The 14116-nt window shown below is 42.8% G+C and overlaps 1 protein-coding gene across 8 annotated transcripts in view; it reads right to left on the bottom strand.

Annotated features, from left to right (window-relative positions):
- The window catches only part of OSBPL1A (oxysterol binding protein like 1A), a 143167-nt gene that overhangs the window by 95569 nt on the left and 33482 nt on the right, over positions 1 to 14116 (bottom strand). For all 8 annotated transcript variants that reach the window (XM_005282780.5, XM_065585351.1, XM_065585354.1 and 5 more), the window contains 7 exons: positions 11491 to 11602; positions 6875 to 6960; positions 3970 to 4114; positions 2253 to 2320; positions 2117 to 2161; positions 640 to 713; positions 475 to 538 (listed from right to left, as the gene is read on the bottom strand). In XM_005282780.5, the coding sequence (XP_005282837.1) occupies positions 475 to 538; positions 640 to 713; positions 2117 to 2161; positions 2253 to 2320; positions 3970 to 4114; positions 6875 to 6960; positions 11491 to 11602 (594 nt within the window). The remainder of the gene's footprint in view (positions 1 to 474; positions 539 to 639; positions 714 to 2116; positions 2162 to 2252; positions 2321 to 3969; positions 4115 to 6874; positions 6961 to 11490; positions 11603 to 14116) is intronic.

Here is a 14116-nt window from a genome sequence, read left to right on the forward strand (position 1 = left end):
CATGTCCAAATAGTGCCTCCCATATCTATCTTGCTACTTTTAAGCTGCGTAGTGTCCTACTGCCTCCCTCTGCCAGAGCCTTTAGCAGCATATAGTAGCGCTGTGCAATGATAAATATGGATGCAGCCTGCCTTGCACTGCGGCATGTACACACACCTGTAGTGCCTGTACTCGGCACACTGCTGTAAGTATAGACGTAGATTTATAGATACAAAAAGGGTAAAATTCTTTACAAAAAGTGTTATTTCATGCCACATATTACAAACAAAATAATGATTCTGTACTATATATTACAGAGAGGCATCACATAAGGCATGAAATATGGGAAGTCATCTAAGCCACAGTGATCTGGAAAAAAGTTGAAGGAACTGAGCCAGAAGCCATATGTAGTGACTTAGCCAAGGAATTCATAGTCTTTATGTGCACAATACCAGTGTATGACTGGTATTTTAGAAGCCCTGCTTCACATCCTACCGTGCAGACAGCTTGTGTTAGGTGCTTGCATCCTTGGCGATGATCATTATTTACTGCATCAGCCCTTTGGAAGATTTAAAAAAAAAAAAGATTTTAAAGTGGAAAGGTAGGGGTTATTAAGATCATTAAGATTCTAATTATCAAGAAATTAAGTGTGACACTTACTGTTTGCGATACCAGGAAAGGACTCCATGTTCTAGTACTACCCAGTAAAGTTTCCAGCCAAAAAACCTTAAACTCTAAAAGAGAATGTTAGTCATTTCAAAGCCCATTGCTACTACTGATAACTGATAGCAGTACTTGGTGGCTAACAGCCTACATTACTTATAGCTTGCAATTTTTTTTTTTTTTACACTTCAAATGTGATCCAAGAGTTATATCTATTAAAACTCTCAACATTAAATCAGCATCTGTTTTTTCAACCATTCTATTTCCTTCCCCAAAAAGTGGGAGAACATTTATAAAAACCAAGTACCAGTTTGGTTGTATCCACAAAAACAACATTTATGGAGTTTTAATAAGCATTGTTACTCAATAGGAAACTTCCTGGTCAATTAAGTTTAGCTTTGTTGTAGTTCAGCACTCAATATGGCCATCCACATATCTGACCCCTTATACTGGAATGGCTGTTAGTACCTACCATAAAGGTTTCTCACATATTACTATAATCAAAGTAACTCATCTAACCAGACACGTGCAACAAAAAATACTGAAGACAGAATGCAGATAATGGGAAGTGACCTGAAGGGTTGCCAGATGCACAGTAGTGTCTGCTTTTAAGAGTTTATAGCAATGTTAAGAGATGCCTAAAAATCAAGTCTTTTAAATCGCCATTAGATAGCATGAGGAGAATGTGCTTTACAAGCTGCAGCTTAATATTTTGGTTTTTAGGATGTAAATAAATGGTTTTATATCAGCAGTTAACCAACTTTGTGAATTATTACACTGAACTTTGATTTAAGCCAAAGTATTTGTAGGATTTTTAAAAATATATATTCTTCAAAAGTTCTTGAGAGAAAGTTGCTTCATGTATTGTACTTAAACACATCTTTATAGGATTGAGAGAAGTTGCATAAAGGATTTTCCCTATAATAAATCGTGAGAGCTAGAACATCTTTTGGGGACTGTACAGAACAGAAATGTTTGTAAGCTTTTATTACCATCTTTCCTATAATTCAGTTTTCAAGGCTGTTAGGAATGGGCTCTATCCTATGGATAATGCTGAATAGCAGTGAGCCAGTAGTCAGATTACCTAGATCTTTATGTGGCCTTCAAAACTGTAGTAGAAGCACAGCCCAATTATTAATGGAGTCGGCTCTTTAAAAGGTAGAGAAGTACTATCCCCACTGTACAGATGGGAACTGTGACACAGGGTAGACGAAGCAAGACTTATCCGAGGTCAGAGGGAGCCTGTGGCTGAGCCAGGTATTGCACCTAAATGTCCTGAATCCAGGACCAGCCTTCCTATCCTAGGATTAGTTTTGGAAATATGTTGTGATATACCAGTCAAGATATCACAGAAAAGCCACCATCCATCAGCCCCCTCTCAAGAACAAAGAATACAATCTGCTGGGATAGACTTTGAAAACAATGTTTGGGTTGTTTTACGTATTACAAAAAGGGAAAGTAAAAGAAAACATACCTTCCACAAGAGACCTTCATATCGTTTCAGGCGTTTGTTGATCAACTATATAAAATAAAATATTTAAAAAACAATAAAAAAAACTTATCCACCGATTGTTTCTTGAACAGTTTAACATAGGATCTTTTGTACCCACCTTCCCAATGCTTCCTGCAAGTATCCGTTTCATTTCTGCACCTTGGGCTAGATCAAACGGTGTCTGGTCTGTTTAATAACCAAAATAAAAACCAGAAGAGTTTGGCTTTAATTAGGAGTTAGATCTGTTGAAGGACATTTAATGCTGTGGATAGGTATTATGTAGTAATTATACTGGTTGCATTTAATATGGCATAAGGCTTCTATCCAGCTCTGAGGGAAAGCAATGGCAATCATTCGCTTGTTTGAACATTATTGATAGGAAGAAGAGCTGGCAGGAGAGCGGTATACTAGCTATGATTCACTTCCTACAGTAAGACACCTTCTGAACTTCCTATGTTTCTACACCAATACTCCTACCTTACAAGATTTGCTCACTTGCCAGACAAGAGCAATTCTTAAATATAATACAATTTATCGGTCAGTTGTTATGCTAAAACTGCAGGCAAGTTGAATTTTGCTAGAATCGGTAAGGAAGAGTTTGCTAGGATTACAGAAGCTTAATTTTACTCTAGTCAACATCTGCCAGTTATTTACTTGTAATTTAACCAGAGTGTTACAGTCAATTTAATAAAAAAAGTGACAAGATAAACTTTACAGGTGGGATTTTCAAGAGAACCTGAAGTGACACAGGAGCATCAGTCCCAATGACTTTCCATGAACTGAAAATTCTATCCTCTGCTTTTACACTGCTATGCTCATCTCTGGCAGAGTCAACAAAAAGTGACTCAGTACCTGTCTACGTGGTGCAGCAACACAGACTGCAAAGGTGTGAATTCTAATGAACGCCAACATGTTGCACACTAACTGGCCCCTGCAGACACTGCTGGTGAGCACTAAGAGCTCCCTACTGCATTTTAATTTAGTACACGAGTTAGAGTGCAATAGGGAACTTTTAGTGAAGACCCTGTTGAGGTACACAAGCCAGTTACGATCCAACACACTGTTGTGCATTAGAACAGAAGTTCTCAAACTGTGGTCCGCGAGCTCCATTCAGGTGGCCCACGGATAGTTCCCTCTAAGGTGCACACCTGAGCAGCCGCACATGAGAGAATGAAGGGCCAGCCACCTAATTAGTGGAGCCGCACAGGCATGGCTCCACTAATTAGGTGCCTGGACCCTGGAGAAGACACACATGTAAGGCAAGGTGGTGGCCTTGGGGGGGAATAGAGGCCAGGGGGGGTGAGAAGAGGGGTGGGTGGAATTTGGGGATGTGCAGGGCTGTGGTGGCCAGAGAAAGAGGCGATTTCCCCAGCTCCAGGGCTGCGGCTGCCGGGAAGAGGCCTCCCCGCACCCTTCCCAGCCCCAGGTCGGGGGCTGCTGTGGTGGGGGAGCGAGGGCACATCCATCGCATTAGAAAGGCAAGACTGCGGATATTAAAATACAAGTTGCGTGCTTTTATTTGTAGAATAAAAAAAGATTATTAAAAGGTTGGGGGGGGGGGTTGTTTTTAATATAGTGCTTTTATCCAAAGCGCTTTACAATAGTTTTAGCTAATGGAATAAACAACATTTGGAAAGACCCTCAGCAATTTTCAAGTGGTCCGCAAAAAAAGTTTGAGAACCACTGCATTAGAATTCATAGCCTGCAGTTCGCATTGCTGCACCATGCAGACCAGCCCTCACACCTAATAGTTAAGCAGTGACTAACAAGTACTTCCATAAAATGACACCAGTTTAGTTCCTTTGCTTCATATTTAAACTAAGAACTTTACTTACCATTTTTGTTTCTGATTTTAGAGTCTGCACCATTTTTTAAAAGTTTTAAGGCACAGTGCTTGTGAGCACGGTATGCTGCACAATGTAATGGTGTATTTCCCATCTGATCAGTACAGTTAATATCAGGAGGCTTTGGCCTGTTCAACTAAAAAAATCCAAAACAAAAAAACCAGAGTGTTATATTTACAGGTTAATTTAGTTTTCCTATTGCACTACATATAGCCTGAGCGATTTAGGGTCAAGTATCTGCTCCCTGCCCCAAAATCTTGAAATATAGACTAGGCACTGAAAAGTAGGGTGACGAAAGGGGGTCGTGCTCTGGGAAGCGCGAGGGCTAAAGCAGCGAAGTGAGAGGTTCAGTTAAAAGTAACTACTTCCCTGTGTTCTTGGCTTAAGTGTCCCCATCCCATCTGCAATGTAGTACAGAACTGGTTGCATTCCTATGGTACTCTTAATAGTTTAAATATTTTGGGTTCCATTGAGAACAGGAAGACAACAGAAATTGAGTTTAGAGAATTCTAAAATAGAGAACCTTTTACCAACAAGGCTTCTGAAGTTAATAAGGACAGTACTAACAAAAAAATATTCAGTGTTCAGTTCACTGTATCTAATTCCAATATAGGTGTGTACCCATCACTTATGTCCAAGATATCCTCATTTTGTTCAGAAGCATGTCTGGAAGGAGTATAAAAAACTCAATGGGAAAACTCTGAAGCAGTTGCTAATAAAAACCCAGTGCATAAAAGACAAGATTTACAGGAAAACCCTTACTCATGAGGGAAGGGATTATTCTATCCCTTGGGCAGCAGAGTAACAAATATCAAAAACAATTTTAGCAGATTCAAGAGAAAACGGATATGTCTTCTGTAACATGGCACATGGGTAGTAGAGAAACTGCTGCCATGAAAGTTCCCTACTCTTTTGAAGCTATTTGTGGTAATACAGTGGCTCTCAAAAATGTATTTGATCAGGCCCCCCTGCTTTGTGTCTGTAGTTATTTATGCTTCTCTCCTAGCCCCCATACATATATTGCCAGCCAGCTCTGAAGGCAGAGTGGAGAGCAACAGCTGCTGGCTGGGCACCCAGCTCTGAAGGCAGCTCCCCACCAGCAGCAGCACAGAAGCGATATTCATCAATATCACTTTTTGCAGCAGACTTAGTACCCCATTGCAACCCTTACTTCTGCGCTGCTACTGCCACCCCAGGGCTGACAGCTGGAGCCCTGCCGCCTCCCAGTGAGGAATGGGGAAGAGGGGGGAGGAGAGCCCAAGATGCCTCTCCTGGTGAGGGATTGGTTGGGGGAGGAGAGCCTGAGTCCAGGTGGCAGGGCTCTGGCTGTCCCCTTTTATCTCCACCTTCTGGGTGTGCAATCCTTCTGCACAAACCCCAGCCACCCAAAGGCGGACAGCCAGAGCTCTTCCAAAACAAAGCACACAGCTCACACCTCCCTTGACACATTCCTGTGCCTCCTGTGGGAGCCCACCACAGTCTGAGAACCACTATGTTAGATTATAAAGCCAGAGGGGAACACTGATCAGCTCAGACATCCTATATATACACACAGGCCATAGAAGTCCATCAGGACTAAAGGCAGGAATATTCTAAGTAATTAGCAGCCCCAGGTAGAGCTTGAAGGGAACTGATTTATAACTGGACTGAGAAGGGTACATGGTCAAGAAAAATACAAGTGGTAGAACCATTTCCTCATTCAGGTAGTGGTTGGAAAGCTCCTTGAGAAGCTTCAAAGTATGCAGTCAATTTATCTTTAATACAATTCTGTTGGTAACCTTATTGGTGGAGGTCACACCTCCATAGATTGTCAATTTATTGCAACATATTTGATGGGGTTTCTGGATTTCAGATGTCATGAAACGTGACTAGTTCAAAGCTTTAAAACAAGATGGACTTACAACTTTCCCAGAAAGATACCATTTGAACTAAGTTTCATGTTTGATATTACTTCGGGAGAGTTGTTTCAGAAACTCATTCTCCCAACCATTTCAGAAAAACCGATGAAAAATTAATATTTCCTAGCCACATATTTAAGACATTTCGATTTACTCAATCTGCAAACTTTCTATATGTAGTGAATGAGTACTACAAGTAATACAAGTTTCACATTATATGTAGTGATTAAAGTTTTTGTTTTATAATCAATTTTAGTTTGCTCTCTCATCCAAGGGCAAGCACCTCCAGCAGTAAAGTGGCTGTTAACCTTAGGGGCATTGGTTCAGTATAGATGTTATGTCCACTAGCACTAAAGTCACAGAGGAGGAGCATGGCCAGACCAGTTTCTCTTGGAGACACAGAATCAGTATCTGTTGTTGGCTGCAAGTACAGCAGACCCTCGCTAGAATGCACATCTTTATAGCGCAAATTCAGTTATAACACGGGACCGTGCATGGATACCAAATTTAATTACCTTCATTGGAATCCATGGTAATGCGGTCCCTGCGTTAACGCAGGACTGCACATGGATCCAAAACCCCGTGTTCTAGTGTGGGTCCGGTGTTTGCAATATACACAAGGGGCTGAATTTGTTTTGTGGTTGAAGATATACACAATGAATCTGAGGTGTTTTTGAAGTCTCAGACTTAGTGTTGCATTAATGCATTTTTTACTCACTAATCTTTGTCATGTACTATACTAATTTCAGCTGCAGCAGGTAATATTTCTCATGGTAAGCCCTATGACTGAGGTACTGTAGAAGTTTAACAAGCATCACTTCACAGTATCCTTTAGCTAACTCAGGAAGATATTAGAAAACACTTGACAATTTTGTATTTATCTGCTGTAATAAAAGGAGAGTTCTGACGGTAAGGAAGCACTGTAGTTTGAACTGTTGCCTGCAATAGGGGTACTGGGTGTGAAGGTAGCATATGTAGCGAACATTTCAAATTCTTACCAGTGCGGAGAGTTTTGCAGTCTCCCCTTCTCTTGCTGCTCCTAAAAGCAGTTCTTCCAGTTTCCTTTCTTGTGTCCTTTCCACTGCTGTTTTCAAAGTGAAAATAGCTTTAGCAACCACAGTAGTATTCTCAGAGGAACACATGTAACATCAGCAAAGTGATATGTTTAATGAAGAATGTTCAAGCACTGTATACAGAGCCTACAGTTTCCCCAATACTTGTTAACTTGAGGGCTATGCCTATCAGACAGGGTGAAATATACTTAGAGCCATGTTCTTCAGAGTCAATTAAATACAGTGCACAAGTCTAAAAGGTGACAAATCACTGCAGAAAAATTCTGAAGTTACTCAAGTTTCACAGGTTTCAGGGTGGTAGCCGTGTTAGTCTACATCAGCAAAACAAACGAGGAGTCCTTGTGGCACCTTAGAGACTAACAAATTTATTTGGGCATAAGCTTTCATGGGCTAAAACCCACTTCATCAGATGCATGGAGTGGAAAACAGGCAAGTATAAATACACAGCACATGAAAAGATGGGAGTTGCCTTACCAAGTGCTAACGAGCCAATTCAATTAAGGTAGAAGTGGGCTATTCTCAACAATTGAGAAGGGAGGGGGGGAAAAATCACTTTTGTAGTGCTAATGAGGCCAATGTAATCAAGATGGCCCATTTCAAACAGTTGACAAGAAGGTATGAGTATCAGCAAGGGGAAATTAGTTTTTGTAGTGACCCATCCACTCCCAGTCTTTATTCAGGCCTAATTTGATGGTGTCCAGTTTGCAAACTAATTCCAGTTCTGCAGTTTCTCATTGGAGTCTGTTTTTGAAGTTTTGTTGAAGAATGGCCACTTTTAAGTCAGTTATTGAGTGTCCAGGGAGACTGAAGTGTTGTTCTACTGGTTTTTGAATGTTATAATTCATGTTGTCTGATTTGTGTCCATTTATTCTTTTGTGTAGAGACTATCCAGTTTGGCCAATGTACATGGCAAGTATTCAAACATTTACCAAGTAGTAGAGGTTCAATAGTGCAAGAAGTATTTGTCCCAAGTTTTTTTTCCAATGAATACCGGGGAAGTTCAATGGTAATATTTGACCAACACTATTTAACCAGCCCTACTTGCATCTTGGATATTATACTTTCTTTCCCTTCCTATAAAAGATCTTCTCTCCCCGCTATTACCCTTCTCTATCTTACCACTAACTTCTGCCCCACAAAAATCTCTTCCTTCTCCAGTTTAACCGGTCAATCTCTCGCAGCCTTCTACAACAAACTACACCCACATACAGCACTAAAAGATTTTAGTCAAGACACCCAATAACTAGCAACAAACTTACTAGGTACAGCATAAAACCGGCGGCCTACTCTATTAAAACAGCCTTCTTAAGAAGCCAAAACTCCGCCATGGCACTTATTGGGATTACTACTAAGGTGCTGACCCTTAACTCTGCTTGAGGGCTTCATCCATTAGCTAGAGTCGGATATGAAAAATAAGCTATTTGAAGCTTCCCACAACACAACCTACTCCCTCTGACCCCTACCATCAAAGGGCTTCTAAAAAAAAGTGCACATTTTCTACTATGCCATCATAAAGTTCTGTGGCTGCATGGGGGATTCTGCCATTTCCCCCTCCTTTCTTCCTGGTGGTAGTGGTGAGGTGGGGAAGTCTTTGCTAGTTTACTCCTCTCGACTGCATTTCACATCCTGCTACATCACCTTTGACAAAAAGAGCTTATCCCACATCAAGCAGTATCAACTGTGATCTGTTGTTGCATGACTCTTGTATGCAGTGTTGTTGCAACCGTATCCTTTTCACAGCTACCCAGTGTTCTGAACAGTAATAGAGAAAACTAATACTGGCTTGTTTTCCTTCTGCTGGTGCTGGTCAGTGCTATGAGCACCAGCACTGGAGCTGACTGAGGACTTGAGATGATGGCACAGCATTGGTTTATACTAGTTACATTTGGAAAGTTCTCTTCCCAACCACGAGGGCTAGGATTTTTCAAGCCCTGATGGGTTAGTGCTGGGGTTGGCAACGTTTGGCACGTGGCTCGCCAGGGTAAGCACCCTGGCGGGCCGGGCCAGTTTATTTACCTGCTGATGCGGCAGGTTTGGCCGATCGCGGCCCCCACTGGCTGCAGTTCGCTGTCCCGAGCCAGGGATGTGCTGGCTGCAGCTTCCCGTCGCCCCCATTGGCCCAGGACGGCGAACCGCGGCCAGTGGGAGCCGCGATCGGCTGAACCTGCCGCATCAGCAGGTAAATAAACTGGCCTGGCCCGCCAGGGTGCTTACCCTGGCAAGCCACGTGCCAAACGTTGCTGACCCCTGGGTTAGTGTCTAATAAGAGCTGATGCAAAAAAGTCTTGCTTTAAACACAATCCAGGCTACACAGAGTTCTCCTCTGGACTGAAATATTCAAGCTTTGCACTCAGATTTATTTTTAAGGCACACTCCGAGAAGAATGGTTTGCTTATAAGGAGCAGTGAAAAGAGCACTATGTATTACTATTAAGGTGATTTATTTACATGCATATGAAGTCAAAAGATATGTGACTGGCATAATCATTTGACAAATTAAGATGATGCTATTGTTTCAAATTCCTGTTATTCATAGAAACCAAAACTGATTTATCTGTATAACAGAAGGAGGTAGACAAGCTTGTCCGTGCTGTAGAGGACAAAGCTCAGGGATTCCTCAATTTACATATTGATATGTACTCCAGGGATTCCAAGTTATGGAGCCAGCGGTTTAGGTACATTTGTATGATTTGGACCTTTTTTCCAGAAATGCTGAGCAACTCACTGACTTCAGTTGGAGATGGGGTGCTTTGATCCTCTCAAAAAAACGCCAGGCCCTTGGTGCATACATATGTAAGTAAAAAGAACAGGAGTACTTGTGGCACCTTAGAGACTAACAAATTTATTAGAGCATATTTATTAGTCTCTAAGGTGCCACAAGTACTCCTGTTCTTTTTGCGGATACAGACTAACACGGCTGCTACTCTGAAACATATGTAAGTGTTTCTACACTATCTCTGTATACAACGGAAGTTTTTGCCATCACATAGATGCATCTTGTTGCCCTAATAAATGTGTCATGGTAAATTCCACTAGTAAATTGGTTTTCATTTACTGAGGACAGAAAAATTGGAACAAGTGTTTTAAGAAGTTTAACTGGATTTAAGGGAAAAAGTAAATCCCCCCTGCAGGTTAATCAGACTTTTAGGAAGTCTTGATTTTCACACACGTGCAGTCAGATTGCAACCATAGCAACAACTGTGAAACTGACATTGTTAGCCAGATTAATAAGGGCTTTAATAAATGCTTCACCCTGATGAGAATTAACAAGTGCACTCATTTTAAGAATTTATCTTTACAGGCAATTATCAAACAGATGCACTAATCTTGTGTATGATTAAGGAATAGCATGTTTTCTGGAAAAGTACTGCTTGGAATGACTTCATTTGGAAATTTTTAGTTTTCCAGTCCTTACTTCTGAATGTAAGAGCCACATGTACCAATCTGTTCAGACTAAAGAATTACATTTGAATTAAGATTGATTATTCATAAAGTCTATTCAGGGTTATGTTGTCAAGAACCCCCATCAAAAAAGTATTCCTGGTGGCAATACTGGGGCTAAGTGATAGTTACTTTCTTACCCTTTGTTTGCAGATAGCATAAGTAGTGAAATCAATACATAAAACATACTTGCTTTTTGAAAGTAGTATTGGTCAAGACTCTAAAAAGTAAATCAATTTTGGGTATTCAGCTTTGGACACCTTTAAGAAGGTCAGACTTTCAAAAAACCGGAAGCACCTATTCTCTGGAAGTCACACCTTTGCTTCATCTCAGGCTGGAGACCCAAAATCACTTGGACAGGGTCTCCATTTTCAGAGCTGAAACAGTCTGGAGCAAGACCTGGTAAGTTTGTGAATGATTCAGTGAGTCTTCTCCCATTGACCATTTTGTACTCAGTTAAATTGGGCAGATTTCCCTTTTCTATTCTCCTGCAAAGATGCCCCTACAACCTACTTGGCCTCTTTGTATGTTAGAATTTGAGAGTGGAGAGATTTTTATTCTCCTCTAAGCATTATCTAGTGGTTAGAGAAGGGGAGTTGCAGGAAAGATCCTCAGCTCAGTTTCCAATTCCGGTGACACCTAGTACAGTCACTGATGTCTGAGCAAGTTTGCCCACCATCTTTGCAAAATGCTAGAAATTACAGTTTGCATCCAAGTGAAGTGGTTTATATCCCAGCTTGTTACACACAAAGCAGCTTTTGTTATCAGCATGTGCTTGGATTACTTCTCCTGTGTAGCACTCAAAGCCCTAGCTTGCTGCATAAAGTCCACATCATTAAAGGGCTCAGAGAAAAAACCTGTGTTGCCTTTAAGGCCCTAACTTTGATCAGAAACAGCATTTACAAACAGGTTAAGGCTTCTTTCAAAGGCACTAACAAACAGCCCTGTTGTACTGATTGGTCAGTGTTCTTTTACACTAGAAGTGACTGAACATTAGTTTTTAACCAGAAGCTATTTTGAAATCAAGTGAACTTGTAGGTAAAGCAGCTCTCTTCAGAGCTACAAATGCTTATGAAAGGCAGTGAAGACAGAGGAAGTTACCTTCCAACATATTTTTGATCTCTTTATCTTGGGTAACGTCTCTTGCAGTCTGTCCACCCCCATTAACAATAGAAGTATCAGCATCATACTGTAAGAGCAGCATCACCACCTCCTGGAAGACAAGTTCAAAGTTATGATGTTTTATCACAGTGGCACTTTCCTAGAATTGGGTTGGTCCACTGTTCTGCAACCCTCCCTTTTGAACCTAGCAGCGTGTAACGGTTCACTGCCACAATGAATTCTTAAAACATGGCAAGGGAAGAGATAGTCCGAACAACACAACAGGACTCTAAGGGGCCTACAGATACTGGACTGGAAGATACACAGCAGTAAAGTCAGGCATAAAGACATCTTACTAAAGAGTGGGACAATGAACACTTGTAGTAAGGAATCTTGTACTGGAGAACTTTAAGTATCACTTCAATCTGAGCAGAGACAACATTCTGCCGTGTAACCATATGGTCATATAGAATCAGTTCTACATTTTACATGCTTATGCCTACACAGTATTAAGAGGCAAATGGAATCTGTTTGAAAGAACAAGTTGTTCACATTAATTAGCTACTGAATCAACTCATCTTAATTCTAGTATTCTATATAGCAAGTGGATAGGAGACCAGTATTTACAGTACTGTTTCTATGGCCTTGGCTAGACTTGAGAGCTCCACCTCTCCGCGGGGAATAGCTGGCAGCGCTGCGAGTGAGCATGCAACGCTGATTACACTGGTGCTTTACAGCGCTGCACTCGCTGTGCGTGGGGGGGGGTCGTTTTCACACCCCTGAGTGCAGCAAGTTGCAGCGCTGTACAGCGCCAGTGTAGCCAAGGCCTATGCTTATTGGATGTAGAGCTTCGTATGAATGAGCACTTAACAAGTGATTTCAATCCCCTTTAGCTATGCATTAGTGTCCAACTAATCCAGACAAGTCAGCCTTAAAAGTCTATAATTAGGAAAGCCAAAAAAAGAATTAAGACACAAACAGGAAAAAAAATGTTTAAGTACATCAGAAGTAGGAAGCCTGCTAAACAATCAGTGGGGCCACTGGATGATCAAGGTGCTAAAGAAGCACTCAAGGAAAACAAGACCATTGCAGAAAAGCTAAATTTGAATTCTTTCATGGGCACCAGGTGAAACCCTGCTTTGGGGAGGCTAGCCCACCAGCCCTGCCCCTTCTACCCCAGCCTCACCTCCCCATAACAGAAGTCCTGAGAGGCCCCCCATGACCAGAGGAGCCCCAGCCTACACACACCCTCATACCCCCCGCACTGGGCCAAGCCACGCCTTCCGCCCCCCCAAGTGCTGGGCTGGCCTGCCAGCTGGAGCTAGGGTGACCAGACGTCCCGATAAAATTGGGACCGTCCCGATATTTAGGTGTTTGTCCCACGTCCCGATCGATCTTCGGTCTGGACGCTGCACTCCGCCTTTTTTTTTTTCTCCCCGCCGGCAGCACTCTGCTGTTCTCGGCTTTCCCCCTCCCTCTCCTCTGACTGCCGGCAGCACTCAGCTGTTCTTGGTTGGGTTTTCCCCCCCCCCTCCTGAAAACCAGAGGCTCCCCCACTGTAAACTGATCCACACATTGCTACCAGTCTGTACCCAGATAGACTTGCATGTCAGAATGCAGAGTGAAAGGAAAAGTTACAGCGGTTGTTACTTCTCTGCTCAGTCATTAGGTATTTACACCATGCTCATCATCATAGACGCTGGAGGTACGCATAGCTAAGGGAGGGTGCATAATCTCCTCTGACTGCCCGCAGCACTCGGCTGTTCTCGGCTTCCCCCACCCCCACCACCCCGACTGTCAGCAGCAACTGGCCACAGAAGGGAATTGGGAGAGGGAGCTGTTTGTGTCGTTACACCGGCAGCACTTGGTTTTTGGTTTTTTTTTGCTCCGCCGGTGACCTCCCCCCTTGTGTCCTGACATTTTCTTCCTGTCATCTGGTCACCCTAGCTGGAGCCTCCTCACTCCCCCACCCACTGCTGGCTCTGTGTCACTCCTCACTCCCCTGTCCCCCCCCCGAGGAGACATGGCGGCAGCAGCAGCAGGCGATGGGGACCTCAGGGAAGGGGCAGGGCCACCGCAGCCTAGGTGTCTGGCGGTGGGTCAGTGGCAGCACAAGACACAGCCAAACCTTCCCTGGGCTATTATACCCACCACCCATGAATTCTTTGCATCTGTCTTCATTGCAGAGGACGTTGCAGGGAGATTCCCACACCTGAGCCTCTTTTTAAACGTGACTTTTCTGAGGAATTATCCCACATTGAGGCCTCAATAGAGGAAATTTGGAACAAACTGACAAGTTAAAACAGTAATAGGTAGTGCCCTAACAAATGCACAGCCATGAAAAAATGTGTCATGGAGCATGAAATCTGATCTCCCCCCATGAAATCTGGTATTGTGTGTGCTTTTCCCCCTATACTGTATAGATTTCACGGGGGGAGGGGGAGAGGACCAGAATTTCTCAAATTGGGGGTCCTGACCCAAAAGGAAGTTGCAGCAGGGTCACAAGGTTATTTTAGAGGGGGGGGTCACAGTATTGACACTCTTATGTCTGCGCTGCCTTCAGAGCTGGGCGGCCAGAGAGGTGGCTGCTTACTGAGGGCCCAGCCCTGCAGGCAGCAGTGCAGAA

Source organism: Chrysemys picta, chromosome 2 (assembly GCF_011386835.1).
Source record: "Chrysemys picta bellii isolate R12L10 chromosome 2, ASM1138683v2, whole genome shotgun sequence".
Classification (NCBI taxonomy): Eukaryota; Metazoa; Chordata; order Testudines; family Emydidae; genus Chrysemys; species Chrysemys picta.